This window comes from Pleuronectes platessa, chromosome 12 (assembly GCF_947347685.1).
Source record: "Pleuronectes platessa chromosome 12, fPlePla1.1, whole genome shotgun sequence".
Lineage (NCBI taxonomy): Eukaryota > Metazoa > Chordata > Actinopteri > Pleuronectiformes > Pleuronectidae > Pleuronectes > Pleuronectes platessa.
This window is the reverse complement of record NC_070637.1, coordinates 24,278,033-24,296,407: the sequence shown is the minus strand read 5'-3', so window position 1 is coordinate 24,296,407 and position 18,375 is coordinate 24,278,033. Positions and strand designations below refer to the sequence as shown.

Sequence of the window (18,375 nt, the reverse complement as noted above, 5' to 3'; positions counted from 1 at the left end):
TTAAAACAATTTCCTTCAGGCCTGTGAAACCAGGTAAATAACAGAATCCTTCCTTCGCTCCAGATGTTGACCTATGCAGTTCACTCTAGAGAATACAGTCGCTCCACAACATTTGTTCGGCACGGTGATTGTATGCCAGCTGATTTCACACAGTAGGTATCACAGCATGGTGGGGGGAGGGGGGGGGCTGGGGGTGGTTTTGAAGAAATCAATATACACAGCATTCATATTCTATAATTCTTAGCTGGAAAGAGTCAAATCTTGTTGGGGACTAAATGTTGCATCAGTGGAATCTGGGGAGAATTCACGGCAGGTGGGAGTTTCTGAGAGCTGAGGTTAAAAGAGAGACGAGACAGAAAGGATAAAATTCACTGTCAGTCGTTGTAAAAAGCCTGAAACTCCACCTGCCACGAAACGGGGAGTAGAACAAGTGTAAGCACCAGTTAATCAACAGATCCGCAAAATTCCTTGTTATCTCTCTGATGTTAATATTAGATGATTTGCGCTGCTCGCAGAAAGTACCATACACATTAAAAACAGTGATGAGAGACAGATCAGGCTGACCTATCTTAGCTAGCAAATTTAAATTATAAGATTAGTTATAAGTTAAGCATCGATTCACACAGAAAATAAAACAACAAACGAGTTTTATGCTTCGTCACTTGAACCACTGCTGTGAATTCACTGGCTAACAGGAAGTCCCACTTCTCTAACTGTACACAACATTAAATTAGTTCCGTGCAAATGACAAAACATGAAACCAGTTTTACCATGGGCAAGCCTACAAATGAACAAAAAGACAGTAAAATGGCGTTAAATATTCTGGTTTTAGTGACGGGTTCATGACGTTGCAGATTTCAGGTACGCCACGAGGTCCGTGCGCTCTCCCTTCTTCTTGATGCCAGCGAAGATCATTTTGGTGCCTGGAATGTACTTCTTGGGGTTTTCCAGGTACTGCATCAAAGTCTCCTCGCCCCACTCGATACCTGGAGAAAGAACAGGATAATAAGTGATGATCAGCAACGGGACTTCTCATTCAGGGCAACTTAGAGAGATCAGAGCTCCATGTGAGCAGGAAACAGAAATCAGGGGTCGAAGTTCAACCAATTGGAACTTTTAAAGCACTCGAGTACAAACTGATAATGTTAGTTATGAAATGAAAAGTCAAGCGATCTTTGAATCTTAAACCACAATGCTGGTAACTGAATAAGTATTTAGGTAACATTTAGCATCTAACATGACAAACATTTAATCGGTTCAACTTCTCATAGCCGAGTTCCATTTTATTATAATTGTAGATCTTCTGGTTCTCACACTATAATTATTTTATTTAGTTTATAAAGACACCTTAGTGAAAAACAATACACTAATTGATTAAAAGTTGCAAACCTTAATGCACATGATAATTATTCATTATTTCAATAGAATTTATCAGTTATTTAAAAACATAATCCCTAATTAATATATTTATGAATGCTTAAAACAAATTGTTATGTCAAGAGCTGAAACTAATGATTGTTTTCATTTTCTTTTACTCCGCAAATTATCATCTTAGGGTTATTTATTAATTTGATCAAAAATAACAAACATGTTATATTTTCAAATCTTCAAATGTCTAAAACAGTTGACGATCATGTGTCATATCTGAGTCGCTACAAACAACAAAGTCACATGTGCTTAGAAAAAAACTAAATTATAGATGATCAATTAACAGTTAATAAAACACTGAATGATGAATCACCTTCTTGATGCAGCTGATTGAACCATTTATACTTTGCACTAAATTCATTCTATAAATCTTTAAGTGAACTTCAGACTATCTATCAGTTCCCAGGAGATAAGTGTGTTACTCGTGTGAACTGACCTTTACTCTTGTTGGCATCTGTGTACGAGTAGCCCTCTGCCTGGCCGGTCTTGCGTCCGAACAGACCCCAGAGGTTGGGGCCAACCTTGTGCTTGCCCCCCTCCTCTACTGTGTGGCACTGGGCACACTTCTGGACAAACGCCTTCTTTCCCTTGGCAATGTCTCCCATCGTCAGCTGGATGGAAAACAGAAGGAAGAAGAAAAGATTTAAAAAGCAGAAAAGACAAGAGATGTGTAGATCCATAAGTACAACTGTGGCTCTGCTATTCATAGACCCCGGATGAGGCAGGCAGCTCATCCACGGCTGCAGTTTGACCCAGGCCCGAGCTGTGAAGGGCATCTGAGGTGAACTCTTTATCTGCACCTGTAGCTCGACTCTCTGTACTTTCTAACAATCCTGACTTTGACCTTTGAGCTGGTTGGCATCGAGCAGAGGTCGTTCCAGGGAAAAAGGACTACACCCACCCTAAAACACACACGTTAGCGTAGCCTCCATCACACCACTGTTATAACAGGGCCTCATTCTTACTGGCACAGAGATAATGCTCGAGGTAATAACTGATTTAATAAGCGTGATTATATCTAATGAGGAGCTAACACACACACCTTTAAAGAGGACTCGGCTGATGACAGTGTCAGTGATATGGGTGCAACAGTAAAATATGTTCCCCCAGCATTTTCTGTCCTCACGTGACCGCAAGTATGACTCAACTACTACGTTATTAAAGCACACTACGTTAGCTTGTCCTCCACCTACAGGCGTAGCATTATATAAATAAACGAATCAGAAAGGTGTCATCTTGTAGTTTAGACGGGTACAAATTACGTAAGGGGGGAGGGGGGGGGGTACCATTTTAGCAGGTGTACAAGTTTTGGCGCAACACCACCGCGTCCTCCTCCGTCCTCACGCGACCTCTCCCGCGGCAGGAGGAGTCGTGACGTGAGGGGAACCCAGCGACTGAAATCCGTTTGTAACACATTCAACATGGAGGAACTCTGCGTTTAAACAAGTCTATATTAAACATCCAAGCAACCAGAGGAGCAGCGAGCGGCCATCAGGGCAGGAGACCGGTCGTGTCCCCGTCATTCTCTGGGTCAGGCCGTTATATCAAGCGCTTATAATAGAGAGGACAGTTAGCTTAAGTACCACCGGTAGCCCCCCCCCCCCCTACCCACCTCCCCCTCCTCGTCTTAACATGGCGGGCTGCACCAAGGACACACACACACACACAGCTTCTCTCCTCCACGGACTCACAACCCGCACAACACACATTACATTTCAGACGGTTTCTGTTTGACCCGGCTAACGAGGCTGGGAGCTAGCTTAGACAAACCCGCTGTTAGCCCGGGATGTGTCGCCCTCCCCCGGGTCAAGGATGCCTCAATGACGGGGAGAGAGTGAAGACGGCTGCGGCTGCCCCGCGTCCTCGAGGACACCGGAGAGCGTGTGAAGGAAGTTCAGATATTATCATAGAGGAAGAAGAAGATGGACCATTATGCTAATTTGTTCAAAACGCAACAGGGAGCACAACCGAGCCATTCACCAACATGGCTGTTAGCTTACTGCCGCGGTTCAAGCATCGTTTCCGGGGATAAAACCCACAAGCCCTCGGTCTGCCGCCGGAGAGGAAAGAGGTGGAACGAACCTGTGAGTTTAGAACGAGTGTCGGTGAAGAGTCTCCGGTGATCAGCGGCTGCTCGGTGCGGATCCTCTCTCTCTCCTGGCGAGTGGCGGTCGTAAAGAAGGTCACTGCGCTTTACAAGTACCGGCTCGTGACGTCAACCGCCGGTGTCACGTGCCCGCCGCGCTCTCCTCAGCACCGTGACGTAGAGCACGTAGGAAAGCAGGGGCCGCGTCACATTTCCGGGAGGGACTCGTCCACTTGTCCACTTGCAAATCAATTCACATCAGCAGATTTAATAATCAATTACACGTTTAAAAGTCTGAGTCCGAATAGTTTGAGTCAAGTTGTTGAACTTTGTGTGTTACTTGTTCCCTCCTAGGTCCGAGGGAGAGGAGACGAGGGTGCTAGGGAAGGAAGTGTCAAGTGTGTTTTGGGACGTGTCCCCCCATCTCCTCGCATGCCCCCAGATTCCGTTGAGTAGTAAAATCCAGCTGCTGAAGCGGCCTTACAAGGACACAAGTGAATACTTCAACCTTTTGTCATTGGTATTGTGGAAAAATATGAATCTATACACAACCTTTATCTTTTTTATATCTTTATCAATTTTTATTTTATTATTTATATATATATTTCACAGAGTTTGGAGATAGAAGAGCATTGAAGAGAAAGCTGTATTGTCAGTGAGCAAGTCACAATGAGACTGACAGTGCTCCACCAGTTTAGTGCATTACAAATGTATAACCACCATACATTTATTCATCAGCAGCCACAACCATGCAAATACATATTAATGGACTTAAACTATCCACATACTCTCTTCTTGGTTATAGGTGCTTTAATGCGGTGTTGGAAATCATTCCTGAGGAATTATTATTATTTATAGGTCCAGTATCCTCATAACAGACGAGTCACAAGATTGTGATGATACATGTCCTCACCTGAACTGTGAAACTTGAACCTTCCTATAGACCAGGGGTCAGCAACCTTTACTATCAAAAGAGCCCTTTCGCCCCCTCTTCCCCCAAATAAAACTTGTCTGGAGCCGCAAAATATGTTAAATAACACAGCTTTTAAAGTTATGACTATAAAGTAATGTATAATTATACTCAGTGTTGTGTCAGTTTACACTTAAAATGAACTGTTGTGTTTATGCACATTCATATGTAAGATTTTAAAATTTTGAATTACGTTCTCGGTTCCAGAACTGAAGTATTTCACTTTCAGTGGTTTCATTTTATATTAATTGAGATGATTTAGGAGACGAACTGACGATCATGTGTTTAGTTATTAATTGATGGAGTCGGATCATGTCTGCGTGTCGCTCCGGTCACTTTAACACGGAGTCCTGACTGTGAGCGTCACATGTCGAGTGAGCGGTGACAGTTTTACTTAATTTCTTGATATTTAAATGCTCCGAGATGGAGTGTGCTGTTTGAAAGAGGCTGCAGCCACAGAGAGAAAGCTCTAAAGTGGGGCATGACAGATGAAGGTTTAGAACCTATGACTTAACATGTCTTAACAGGCCAGAGATGGAGTGATCTGTCTGAAAGAAAGTGCAGACAGAGAGAGGAAGTACAGAAACACAGACACAGTGTGAGTCAGTGTGTTGGTGAATGAATGTAGCAGCTGCTCCAGGAAAGCTGAAGTGTGTTTGTTAGGTTCAAATCAACCTGATATCTGAAAACATGTCCACCATATCTTGAACACGAGGTCAAGTTCCTCTTTATTTACACAGTGTTCTCTCACTTCTCTCATCCACTGGGACCGTGTCGGGATCAGTCGCTGGAGAAGCTTTTGTTTCGTTTACTGTTCGTTTGTCTTTATGACTTTAGCTTCGGTTATTAGGAGTTCACCAGGTTTCAGGCCTGTTCTTCAGTAACAGACACGGAGGAGCGGAGACCCGGTGGTTCGGTGAGTAAACTCTTGTTTTCTTAACGCTTGACTATTTTACTTCCATATGTGGGGGAGGGGAGCAATTTACAGTCACTTTCAGTTTGCATTATGTTCACAATGGAACTTAGACTCTGTGAGTCTACAGTCTGAACTCTGCAGAGATCGGAGCTTCAGAGTCTGAACCTCAGCTGCTCTGACTCGGTGTCATGAGTCCAACCAGCTGTTAACTCGTCTCTTCTTCCATTGATCCACATTCAGTTCTCACAGAATGAAAAACAGATGTCTGCGTTCTTGGCTCTGGTTGTGTGGATCCTCATCATGTGGACTTTCACCACAGCAGGTACATGAAGACTGATCTTACTCAGAAATCACAGGTTCTGTTTGAACGTAGTACTTTGTACAGACATGTTGGTTTCCATCAGACGAAGCAGGAAACATGAGAAATGATTGTGAAGGTTTATAACAACATAGAGAAACATGTTCTCACTGAGCTGGAGGTGAAACAGTTCACACCAGATGTTAGGTTCTTTCATTCTTCATTGAAACTTCATCGTCAACAGAGCTGAACCAAGTTGTGTTTTTTAAGTGTTTGTGTGTGAATAAATATCAGCTCTGTGATTTGATAATGCTGTCATCACACATGGACACTGAAATGAAAATCCAGCAGATGTAGTTCAGTAAAGTTGACAAGATATTTACCGATTCAGACTTCCCGGATCAATAAGTCATAAGCGAAACGTTGTTAAAGCACAAACGCTTCTAATTCCAAACCATGAGGGTTAGGGCAGATGATGTCACACCATGTTAAGTTCTATGAGACAAATTTAGATTTGTGAATATGGGCTATAAAAATTAAATTTGATTGATTGACTTTTTGGGAGCTGTCCTTCTTTATTTACTGTCTGTTATCCAACCTCTCTTCTATAACTATACTGTACAAACCGAAAACATTATATAAGCAACTTTCGTTATATAAACAACTTTCAAGTGCAAAGACTATGTGCAGTATGATGATATGTATTTAGCACAGTGAATATTGTTAAGAAGGTTAGGGTTTTCAAACCTCTGGGGATGAATACCTGCTCCTTTAATAGTCGCCTCTTTTTAGATTCGCAGTCAGATCATTTTTTCCTTGGTGCAGTTTCATCTCAATGGATTTTATTTTCTCAAAGAGTCACGAGACCACGAGTCTGAAATAAAGTTAAATAAAGTTGAAATTAATCGACCTCTGGTTCTAGAGAGCTGGTGATCATACATTTCATCGCCCTCGCCAAAGAGCTGCCTGAGGAAATTGCCTTGTTCTCCTGTGTGTACGCGCCGGCACTGGTTGTAGTGTCTGTGTGTGGAAACCAGTAGAAAAACTGATGTGTCGTAAACTGGCCAGTGTGAGTCCATCCAGCAATAACACGTTATTCCACCGAGTCACTGGCTGTTTCTCACTTGTCTGATGTTCATGGAGCCGAGGGTTTAATTCTCGTTGGCTGAGACTTCACAGTAAAATAAGAACTGAACAATGTGGACTTGAACCACGAGACATGTTGTTTAGGTTCCACATCAAGTCAAAGCTCAATCAAAACAACACCCACTTCCGTTTGTTAACTTTCACAATAAAGATCCCATACAGGTACATTGCTTTAGCCTGGATGCCAGACGAACTTAGCCCCGCCCACAACATTTTTGGTCGGGCAGTTCGGTCTGGAGTCGCTCCGTTGAGGAAAAATTATGCCTGACCGGGCCAATCAGATTGTCAGGGCGGGCTTTATACGATGATTGACAGATGATCAACGGTAACGTAATCAACCACGTCATCAAAGTGCCCTTGGGTTGAATTCGTTTTCAACAAACATGCCTGCCGCTGGCGAGCTGAGATGTGTAGATGCTGCCATTGAGTCTGTTTTAGAAGACATCGACAGCGCATTCATTTTGAAAGAGGAACACAGAACGTGGAGGCGAAGCCAAAGCACCGCGCTAATCCCTATCGCCCCGGCGCTTGGCTGTTCACAACGGACACTGAAGCACCGCGCTGCGCCAAGGCTGCCTCGCGGTGCTTCAGCCTCCGGTGTGACCGGCACAAAGTTTTAACATGGGAGTGGATGGGAGCCAGCTGTTATTTAAGGCTTGGCGCTGCGCTGAAGCGTCCGGTGTGAACCCGGGTTAGTAAATAACTCACAATGCGTTGCTTAGCATACGTCACATACTACGTTGCTCTGATTGGTTGTAGGTCTATCCAATTGAGCGAAGAGGAATTTTACTTCCTGGTCAGTTGAAACACGCCCCATAATCACAGCCCAATGGAGCGGTCTCAGACTCACATTCTGACTAGAATTGTGAGTCTGACAACGTCAGGCTAACATTGCTTAGGATGACAGGAAACACAAATTCACTGACCAAACCTTCACAATAAGGCAACTAAATAAATTAGCTTACATTCGCACTGAGTGATGATCAACCGGTTCTGCAACAGAGGGTTTCTTTTGAAAGTGGGTTTGCGTGTGTGTTATTCTATGTACTGTGATGGCCCAGCCGGTGAGCAGTGCCCCACATGGCTGAGTAAAGCTAAACAAAGGCAATCCGGAGGCGTGGTGTTGGATGGGCGGTACTACCCCAGAGGATCCTCATAGGGAACTCCTCCCCTCCCAGCTGTCTCTGATTGTCCCTCACAGGTGGAGTGAATCAACCAAGCAATCAGGAGCCATCTTAAACCTCAACCAGAGGATACGGAAGCCAGACTGTCTTGAGCTACTGAGGAGTGAGAACCAGACGCTTTCCCAGACAGTCTCGGGGTAAGAGGCCAGCGGCCTGCAACTGCCAGACTCCAAGATGCCAACTGTCAGTCCGGTGAAGCTTTTTGAGTTACCTTTGTGCGCCCTCCTCCCTTTTCCCCCTCAGTTTATAAATAAACTCCTAAGTTATATTCACCACAACACCTGTTTCTGACTGCTCTTTTCCAGTTTGTGTACCCACTATTGCAAGGCCGGGCTCCCACATATTGTGGCAAAAGTGGGCATTCTGAGTCTTCGCTATCAGTGGGTATACCGAGTTGGAATAGAGCACGTCGGATCGGAAGAGAAGATCGAACATGGAAGAGATCTTGAGAGCCATTCTGACCTCACAAGCCACTCTGCAGGCAGCTGTAGTAGATCTGTGTAGAGCAACAGGAAAATCAGAAGAGCCAAAGCCAAGATAGGTGCTGACTAAACTGATGGCAGATGCCGTGAGTTACGATAAGGTAAAGACTGCCATCCTAGCTCAATATGGGCTATACTAAGCCTCCCCGCCAAGGCACAGCGAGTGCATGACTGGAGCTATGACCCTGCTCTCCTCGTCCGGGCACAGGTTAATGGGGCTAGTCCGTCACACCAGGAGCTGGCTGGAAGAAGCATAAGGGCCACCCATAGTGGACACATTAACAGCCTTACTAGAAAATCACCGGGTGATGCCTAGTCTGATGCAGTCCGAAAATAACAAGTCAAACAACTCTAAAGCCAAGACAGAGAGAGAGATGGTAAGCAAAGCTGTCAGTTCCCCACCAGCCCGAACGCCCCCTGGCTGGACCGGACTTGCTGCAAGACGAACCCAGTGTCCTCCTCCAATCCCAAGAGGTTTACTTGTGGCAGAGATGGACACCTAGCCAGAGAGTGTCCAGATCGGGATGAGCCGATGCCAACAGTCGGGTCTACCGATAACAAGGGTCTCTACTGCCACCACCTCACTACCAGTTTGGCCCATGAGGGAGCACCATCCCCCAAGTTTCCGGTGAAGTTTTGCTGGAAGAGACGCAGAGGCCCTCTTAGACTCCGGAAGTATGGTCTCTCTCATTCTACCTCAATTCGCCAGTGCCCCCTGGGGTGAAGAGATGGCTGTGTCCTGCATCTATGGGGATACCTGGAAGTATCCAACCTCCAAAATCCAAGTGATCACTCCTCGAGGACGATTCACACTGCAGGTTGGGGTTGTCGAGCAACTGCCGGTTCCAGTGCTTTTCGGCCGGGACAGCCCCCTCTTCTCCCGCTATCTGAAGAAAGCCCTCTGCAGCGAAACCGTGCTACACATCCCCGACTTTGGCAAGAGGTTTGTACTTCAGACAGACGCGTCAGAGGTAGGCCTTGGAGCAGTCCTGTCCCAAGTACATGATGGAAGTGAATACCCCATAACCTTTGTAAGCCGCAATCTGCTTCCCCATGAGAAGAATTATGCAACCATAGAAAAGGAATGTCTAGCGGTTAAATGGGCAATAGAAAAACTAAGATATCACCGACTGGGTTGAGAGTTTACATTAGTCACTGACCACAACCCATTGAAGTGGATGGCCTTCAACAAAGATAGAAATGCCAGAATAACCCGTTGGTTTCTACACCTACAGGCCTTTAAGTTTACAGTGGAACCAAGAGCCGGAAGGCTGCATGGAAACGCTAATGTCATGTCGAGAAGGGACGACTGCCTGTGGTCGGCCACTCCCCACAGTGGTTCGGAGCTGAGGTGGGGGTATGTGATGGCCCAGCCGGTGAGCAGTGCCCCACATGGCTGAAGAAAGCCAAACAGAGGCAATCCGGAGGCGTGGTGTTGGATGGGCGTTACTACCCCAGAGGATCCTCATAGGAAACTCCTCCCCTCCCAGCTGTCTGATTGTCCCTCACAGGTGGATTGAATCAACCAGGCAATCAGGAGCCATCTTAAACCTCAACCAGAGGATACAGAAGCCAGACTGTCTTGAGCTACTGAGGAGTGAGAACCAGACGCTTTCCCAGACAGTCTCGGGGTAAGAGGCCAGCGGCCTTCCTTTTGTTTTATGAAGAGGAATAATTGCTGTCTCACTCTCAGATCACGAAGAGCCCGACGGAGCCCCAGACGCCAACTGCCAGTCCTGTGAAGCTTTTGTTACCTTTTTTGCGCCCCCTCCCTTTTCCCCCTCAGATTATAAATAAACTCTTAAGTTATATTCACCACAACCCCTGATTCTGACTGCTCTTTTTTCAGTTTGTGTACCCACTGTGTACTCTTGCAAGGCCAGGCTCCCACAGTACACACACACAGGATTAAAACTTTTTTGATCTATCTTTATGTCTAAATTTCCAGATCCTAAATTCTTGTCCTCACCAAGAATGTTCAGATTTTGCTGACTCTCAAAGTAACTTTTCTAAGTAAAGGTTTCTGTGATCAACACACAACTTTTCCAACTTTGTGTGAATCTGAGCCTGTTTTAGTTCATATCTTTGGTTTGACAGTAAATGTACGTGAACCATTCGACTGCCTCATATGGCAGGAGGTTATTTTTGTGAAAGCAGCTCAGATAAAACTACTGTCTGTTAACTGTCAACATCCAACAGACAGACAGTTCCATCAGGATATTTACATTCAAAATCCGTCTGTGAGCAAATGCTCTAATTGCACTTTGAATAAAGCTTCTATTCACCACAGTTGATCCTTAACTGGTTGTTTTCTTACCCGGTGTCTCACAGATGATGAGGTCTCCTGCGTTTTAGAGGAGAGCTGCATCTTACCCTGCAGTTTTCAACCTGGTCCAGACCCAGTCATTTACTGGATGCAGGTGAAACCAGGAAACACTCGTGTTCACTCCTACTACAGTGCCAGAGACCAGTTTTATCACCAGAGCAAGCGCTTCACAGGCCGGACATCGCTGTTCACAGATCAGATCTCCAGTGGAAATGCCTCCATCAGGCTGAAGGGGCTGCAGCATCAGGACCGGGGCCGATACGAGTGTTACACTAGCACCTTCACTGGAGCCGGCAAGGCGTCATTTATCAACCTGAGAGCAGATGGTAAAGAAACTCAGTGAAAACAGAACACAAATTATAGAAATGATATTTGTCTCTTATTGCTGTTACCTTGTTTAACATGTGTACCGTGGAGTTGAAGCTGATACTGAAGCATTGGACGTCTCGTTGCTTGCCGGCACCATAACCGCTTTGAAAAATGGTTAGTCACTAAAGTGCAATGAACATGGATCCACTTGTTGGAGCTTGGTCTTCAAATTCAGCCCCTGAATTGAGACACAGCTGATGTCAGCAGCACCACATAATGGCTCATATGTGACGTGTTAAATAATAGGCACAATATGTCAAATTAATGTAGAGCTCCACAGTGAATGAGACAAAGATGATCAATGAGTTATAAAAGAGAAATGTTGTTTTGCAGCTCCGGTGCGTCACGTGGACATTGAGCAGGTGGAGGACAGCTTCACCTGCCGCTCAGAGGGGATCTCCCCCGAGCCGCAGCTCACCTGGTCCACCAGGCCTCCGTCCAACTTGACCCTTCAGAACCAAACCACAGTGAAGGAGACGGAGCAGCAGCTCTATGAGATCAGCAGCACACTGATACTGTCAGACAGAGACACTGTTCTGATCTGCAGCATCAGCACTTGCCATGGCAGGAGGAGCGCGGTGTGGTATCAACCCAGTACGTTGAATCTGCTCTATGGAACTGAACCTTTGCTTGTTTCACCTACTGCTGCATATTTATATCTGCTCCTACAGATAACTTACATTTTATATCAATGCTGATTCTCAATCTTTGCTTTGTTTGTTTCTTTGTCTGCTGAACAGATTTCCACTAAACTAGTTGTGAGGATGGAACGTGGGCCACAGGTCACTCAGTAGAGCTCAGACCTCCACAAGGCCCAACAGTCTCCTTATGAAACCACATTGAAATTCACCAGGCCCAAGATCTGCACCAAATTTCACTCACTCATAAATATCAGTCCTCTAAATTTGTCGGATTGTTTCTTCACCTTCATCAGTTATTCACAGGGAAATCAATGAAAATGTTGAAAAACATCCTTTCTCACATTGGTAATGTGAAAAAACAACAAATCCTGGATCCACACAAACATTTGTTGAGTTCTTCTCTGAGCCTGACCCACAACACACCTTCCTGCCAAGTTTCATGGAAATCTGTCCAGTAGTTGTTGTGTAATGTTGCTTAAAGCCCAACAAACAAATGGAGCATTGAACAGATCCATTAGTTTTCTTTATTTAACATTGGACCTTTCTGGACATTTTCCCTGAGAGGACTGATGTGTGTGAGATGTGTTGCAGCTTGAATTGACTGTTGGGCCTTGGAGGAGATATCAGCTCCACTGAGTGACCTTCTAGTTCAGTTCATCATTCCAAGGCCACACCCTCCTCCACATGAATCTTTCTGATGATAGAAAATGTTCAGAAAGTCTCATCAGAGCCTGAAACCGATGATATTATTTGATCCCTTTTCTTTTCAGCTCTCGTCCGTGTGTCACCGTTTAAAACAACAACAACAATCCACTGCACTGCTGCAAACATCAAACCCCCGACACACTGGGTGTGGAAATTCAACCACAGGCAGATCATTGTGAACCAGACCGGGGCCGACGGCCTCCACAGCGTCTCAGAGCAGTGGAGGCAGCAGGTGGAGGATGTGTCAGCGTCAGGCAGCCTCACGCTGCACCACTTATCTTCATATCACCAGGGAACGTTCACCTGTGAACTCAGTAGTGAAGAGGAGACGCACTTCATCAACAGCTACGTGATGATAGAGAAAGGTAAGATCCCATGAGACGAGAACTGATTGATGAAATCCTCAGAGCGACTGTCAGACCTGAGGCTCGTGCAGTGAGTCCTGGTTCCTCCTGGTGGAGCAGATCCCCCAGGGCTCCGTCCTCCAGCTCATCAGGAGCATCATGTCCACATGTTGTCAGGAGAACAGGAACGAGGAGGCCACACACACACACACACACACACACACACACACACACACACACACACACACACATACACTGCACTTTACACTGAAGACACATCACTGCACTCTGTTGATGCTACAGTTCTACTCTCTGAATTACATGTTTTTCAGGTTCAGTTGCAGCAGTTGTGGTCGGAGTCCTCGTTGTGTTTGTAGCATTAGGAGCTGGAGCCGGATTCTCCTACTATAGAAGACGAAAGGTAAATATTAATACTAACAATAATTCTGCTGTTCATTTATTATGGGATGTTTCTTCTGATGATTATTTCTTTTGAACAAACCCAAAACAGATCATCCACAATCAGATGCTTCAGATGAAAGATTTAACGTAAGTTTACTGAATATTCTGAACTGAGAATTACAATATTCTGCTCTAAAGAATAACCCTGTTGTCATGGAGATGCTGTAAACTACTTTATTCTTGTCACGTTGCTCTAACAGCTTCATCTCAACTGCATCAGCTGACACATCCTAAAGCATCAGTTTCTGAGAGTTCGTTAAAAAAACCATATCGATATTAGAGTGAAAGAAAATCTGATACCGATATAACTGCCAATAAATTTATCAAAAAGATTTGACAATGATTCTTAAGATGTCGTTATCAAACCCTTACAGGAAAGAAATGTAACTGACTTGATATTTTACAGTTTAAGCATGAACTGTATTATTAATAACACAAATACAAAGAACTGTAATTAAAATGGCTGCAACTGGCTGAATAATCGAGTGGTTGACTGAAATTAGCATCTAAACTACTTGAGGCCTCCTGAGGTCACCTGTCTCACTCCTACAGACAGAGATCAGTCCTTATCACACACAATGGAAGTGAGTGACTGACAGCTGGAGAAATAATGTTCAATATGTACTTATATACAAGGTAATATTCATATTTATGCGTTTGTATGCCACCAGTGCAGTGTCCCTCCCTCCAAGTTCCTGACATGTTGCATTCACAATAATATGAGGTCACTGTAACCTTTGACCTTTGACCACTGAAATCGAATCAGTTTATCTTTGAGTCCAACTAGTCAAAATGTGAAGACATCCCCTTAAGACAGACTTGAGACTTCAACAGGCTATGAACCTGTTGTGTGACCTTGACCTTTGACCTTTGACCACCTGATCTAATGAGTTCCTCTGTTACTCTGAATGAACACTTGAATCAAATCTGAAGGATTCTCTTGAAGAGTTTTTAACATGTTCATGAGGCAAAGAGGGGATTTACCAGGGTGAGGGTCACATGATCACGTTTTGTATGAATGTTGTGTTTTCTGATTTTATTCCAACAGATATTTTCTTTAATTACAGACTCGATGGTTATGAACTCTCAAAGACTCGGTGTAAAGTCTTGGCCTTAGCTCTGAAGTCAGATCTCTCACTTCTGGCAGAACTGGATCTGAGAGACAACGAGCTGCTGGATTCAGAAGTGAACCTGCTGTGTTCTGGTCTTGAGAGTCCAAACTGTCGACTGGAGACTTTGAGGTCCTTAAATCCTTGTTCACTTTTCAGACTTTCTTTCTTATTGGGGCATTATTTATTTAAATTGTGTCAGTTCTGCTCTGCTCACTGTCCCTCAGTCATCTGTCACTCACCCAGCCTGTCAGTCACGTCCACCTCATCAACTCCATTCACCTGCACTCACCTGCTCCTGATCACTAAGAAAGTGTCAGTAAATAAAATGTGAACTGAGGCCGAGCACTCGTCCTCCTCAGGTTTCCAAATAAGACACATTCTTATTGAAACACGTTGGACAGTTGATAAGTATAGAAACAAACAGGAAGTGACTGTCAGCAGCCATCCCTACTTTAAACAGTGTTTAATTACACAAACCTGCTCAGTGACCAACACACAGAGAAGAAGCTGATGAATGAAACTATGGTCCAACATGTGTGATATTTATATTCAGTTCACACACTGGACTGAGGTCAGCAGCATGTTGAGAGTCTGTGTTGACATGATGACGATCCACAACAACAGGAGGACACATTTAAATATTCATACTTCTTTATCCAGGTTGAAGAGCTGCAGTCTGTCAGAGATCAGCTGTTCTTCTCTGGCTTCAGCTCTGAGGTCAAACCCCTCTCATCTGAGAGAACTGGATCTGAGCTTCAACGACCTGCAGGACTCAGGAGTGAAGGAGCTGTGTGGTTTTCTACAGAGTCCAACCTGTCGACTGGAGACTCTGAGGTCAGACATCATGATGTATAAATCCTACTGTGGAAAGATCAGTGTTGTTGTTTACAGCTCATCCACACTGGCGACGGCCCTCATCACCAAAAGCTCTGGAATCTCCTTGTGTTTCCAAGTTGACGTCTTCGTCTTCTACGTGTACTGCTCCTCTTCATCCTGAGATATTTGTGTTCTTCCAATTTCACGTCTGTCACGTGTTAGAAACCTCATCAACATGTCCACTCGCTCTCTGTGAATCCTCTGGACATTCACCTGCTCTATTCTCACATGGACTCACCCAGAAACTTTATTAGGAGGCTGCAGGAAAAGTTCCAGAAAATGTCCAGAACAACTTGACTCAGACTTCAGGTCTGAAAACAGAGACAGTGATGTTTAGTCAAAGTCCTTTATTTTCACACATGAACTCAGTTTAATTTACAGTTATGTTTTATTCTTTATCTAGGTTGAAGAACTGCAGTCTGTCAGAGATCAGCTGTTCTTCTCTGGCTTCAGCTCTGATGTCAAACCCCTCTCATCTGAGAGAACTTGATCTGAGCTACAACTACCTGCAGGACTCAGCAGTGAAGGAGCTGTGTGGTTTTCTACAGAGTCCAACCTGTCGACTGGAGACTCTCAGGTCAGACATCATGTTTTAATGTTAAAGGTTCAGTGTGTAGAATGTAGGGACATCTAGTGGTGACGTTTCATATTGCAGCTATATATAAAGTATGTAAATATTAAGTATGTAAATATTAAGTATGTAAATATTAAGTATGTAAATGCAAGGTATGTGAAGGAGTAAATGTCTTATTCTAAAGTACAGTAAACAAAAACTGGTACAATTCAGATGAAACTAGTGACAACATCTGTAGGATTCTTTTCTATTCAGTTTATAACGATGGATCCTTTCACCTGAATCTTCCACACTGGAACTTTAAGGTCAAAGGTCACAACATGTGTTCCTATTAGTGAACACTGATACTGAGCTGAGAGATGTTTGTAGAATGAGCGCTGAGGACCGAGTCAGCCTCAATGTGACTGAAGTTTTACTAACAGAGAAACAATCCAATGCTGGACAATGTGTACATGTAATGTTTCTGTGGAAGCTAACCAGGACTTGTCCCGGTGGTCCTGTGGACTGACCACATGACAGTGCGCTGCGTTAGGATTCTGGGACTAGGCTCAGGGTCCAGAGTTCGAGCTGATTATATTTGATTCCTTTTATTTTTAGGACCAAGTTCTCCAGCCCTGTTTCTTCCACTTTGGGTTAATTTCCAACATGAAACCCTTCCTCTGGTTTCAGGACTTACACGGGGTCGTCCATGTCTTTATCTCTTCACCACTAGATCTCTGTCCCGCCCTGTACACACGTGTTCCTCAGGCTCCATGCACCACTTTCAACTAGTCAAACTGCTGCTCAGATCATCACCACTTCAAGAAAACTTGATCATAGAACTGCTCGCCCTTTCACACATCAACTGTGGAACATGTTCTGACAAGTGGGTCGGACATTTTCTGGAGCTGAAGCCGCAGCAGGAGATTGTCCAGGTCCGACTCGTTCACAGCAACAGGAACATGTGGGAGCATTCATATGAGGGGCGGAGCCAAACACATATCACTACGATAACCATGGTTAAGTTATGTTAAGTTACAGGTTCAGTGTGAAGGAGTTAGTGACGTCTCCAGGTGTCGTACATGTGAACGTAGTCCACTTGTACGACACCTGAACATGTCCAACAAGATATTTAGAGACATCTTGTGGTGAAGTTACATATTACAAACAACTGAACCCTGAGGACACAAGGACTTTCAAGCTGTTTTCAGTCATATGAAGATGGGTGGAGCAGCAGGAGGCTGGACATGACGTATAAATCCTGCTGTGGAAAGATCAGTGTTGTTGTTTACAGCTCATCCACACCGGCGTCGGCCCTCATCACCAAAAGCTCTGGAATCTCCTTGTGTTTCCAAGTTGACGTCTTCTACATTTACGGCTCCTCTTCTTCATCCTGAGATATTTGAGTTCTTCCAGTTTCACGTCCGTCACGTGTTAGAAACCTCATCAACACGTCAACTCGCTCTCTGTGAATCCTCTGGACATTCACCTGCTCTATTCTAATAGCTCTACTCACTCAGAAAGAGACAGTGATGCTTAGTCAAAGCCATTTATTTTCACACATGAACTAAGTTTAATTTACAGTTAAGTTTTATTCTTTATCCAGGTTGGAGGCCTGCAGTCTGTCACAGATCAGCTGTTCTTCTCTGGCTTCACCTCTGAGGTCAAACCCCTCTCATCTGAGAGAACTGGATATGAGTAGAAACGTCCTGCTGGACTCAGGAGTGAAGGAGCTGTGTGGTTTTCTACAGAGTTCAACATGTCGACTGGAGACCCTGAGGTCAGTTCACAAACTCACTTTTGTAGTTCTCATATCTATAATACAGCATTTATACACAATTTATCTTATTTAATCCTAATTTAACCTAATTCCTCTTCATATATGATGTGAATCCATTAATTAATCTGTGACATTTTAAATATTCAGTTACTTGTTAAAACATTGAGTTTAGTTTTGTACTGAATCAGGTTTCGTTTTTAGTCCAACATGTCAGATTTCATATTTATCTTTCATGTTATGAGTCTGTGCTCACATGAATGTGTCTGTTATTTTCACACATGAACTCAGTTTAATTTAGAGTTAAGTTTTATTCTTTATCCAGGTTGAGGTTCTGCAGACTGACAGAGATCAGCTGTTCTTCTCTGGCTTCAGCTCTGAAGTCAAACCCCTCTCATCTGACAGAACTGGATCTGAATCTAAACAACCTGCAGGACTCAGGAGTGAAGGAGCTGCTTGATCTACAGCAGAGTTCAACCTGTCGACTGGAGACTCTGAGGTCAGATGGTTGAAGTCAGTTTACTCTGCTTTCATCAGTATTTTACTAAACAGTCAGTATCACAGATCCAGGGTCTGTGCTACCAAGCTGGATTTGTGGTTATCAGGTTAACTTCAGTTTTAGTTTTTTCAGTCCTACGAAGCTCGTCCACTTCTTAACGAGGTATATCACCATGGTAACTTCTGATGAACGGCTAACCTG

General features: G+C 44.3%; 2 protein-coding genes across 3 annotated transcripts in view; one reads left to right on the top strand and one right to left on the bottom strand.

Moving 5' to 3' along the window:
* LOC128453533 (cytochrome c) overlaps positions 1 to 3,661 on the bottom strand; it is a 3,851-nt gene extending 190 nt beyond the window's left edge. Inside the window, exons 1-3 of the mRNA XM_053436492.1 lie at positions 3,511 to 3,661; positions 1,865 to 2,039; positions 1 to 986 (exon numbers count right to left, since the gene is read on the bottom strand). The exon at positions 1 to 986 is cut by the window's left edge and continues 190 nt beyond it. Coding sequence (XP_053292467.1) covers positions 841 to 986; positions 1,865 to 2,033 — 315 coding nt within the window. The 5' untranslated portion in view covers positions 2,034 to 2,039; positions 3,511 to 3,661 and the 3' untranslated portion in view covers positions 1 to 840. The remainder of the gene's footprint in view (positions 987 to 1,864; positions 2,040 to 3,510) is intronic.
* A 1,121-nt stretch (positions 3,662 to 4,782) lies between these two features.
* LOC128453514 (uncharacterized) lies at positions 4,783 to 17,955 on the top strand. 2 transcript variants are annotated; one of them, XM_053436464.1, is made up of 12 exons: positions 4,783 to 5,400; positions 5,641 to 5,722; positions 10,842 to 11,162; positions 11,254 to 11,319; positions 11,539 to 11,799; positions 12,617 to 12,916; positions 13,228 to 13,316; positions 13,407 to 13,444; positions 14,425 to 14,598; positions 15,130 to 15,303; positions 15,749 to 15,922; positions 16,517 to 17,646. In XM_053436464.1, the coding sequence occupies exons 2-12, from the start codon at positions 5,662 to 5,664 to the stop codon at positions 16,554 to 16,556; spliced, it is 1,698 nt and encodes a 565-aa protein (XP_053292439.1). In that variant the 5' UTR covers positions 4,783 to 5,400; positions 5,641 to 5,661; the 3' UTR covers positions 16,557 to 17,646. The 2 variants fall into 2 exon arrangements, with proteins under 2 accessions (XP_053292439.1, XP_053292438.1); XM_053436463.1 differs by lacking the exon at positions 11,254 to 11,319 and having other exon boundaries at positions 4,784 to 5,400; positions 17,505 to 17,955.
* Positions 17,956 to 18,375: the final 420 nt, after the last annotated feature.

Excerpts from the sequence above, each read along its gene's own strand:
- LOC128453514 (XM_053436463.1), top strand. The coding sequence starts at position 5,662 with ATGTCTGCGTTCTTGGCTCTGGTTGTGTGGATCCTCATCATGTGGACT. Across the intron at positions 12,917-13,227 it reads CTACGTGATGATAGAGAAAG|GTTCAGTTGCAGCAGTTGTG; the intron begins GTAAGATCCCAT and ends CATGTTTTTCAG. Across the intron at positions 15,304-15,748 it reads TGTCGACTGGAGACTCTGAG|GTTGAAGAACTGCAGTCTGT; the intron begins GTCAGACATCAT and ends TTCTTTATCTAG.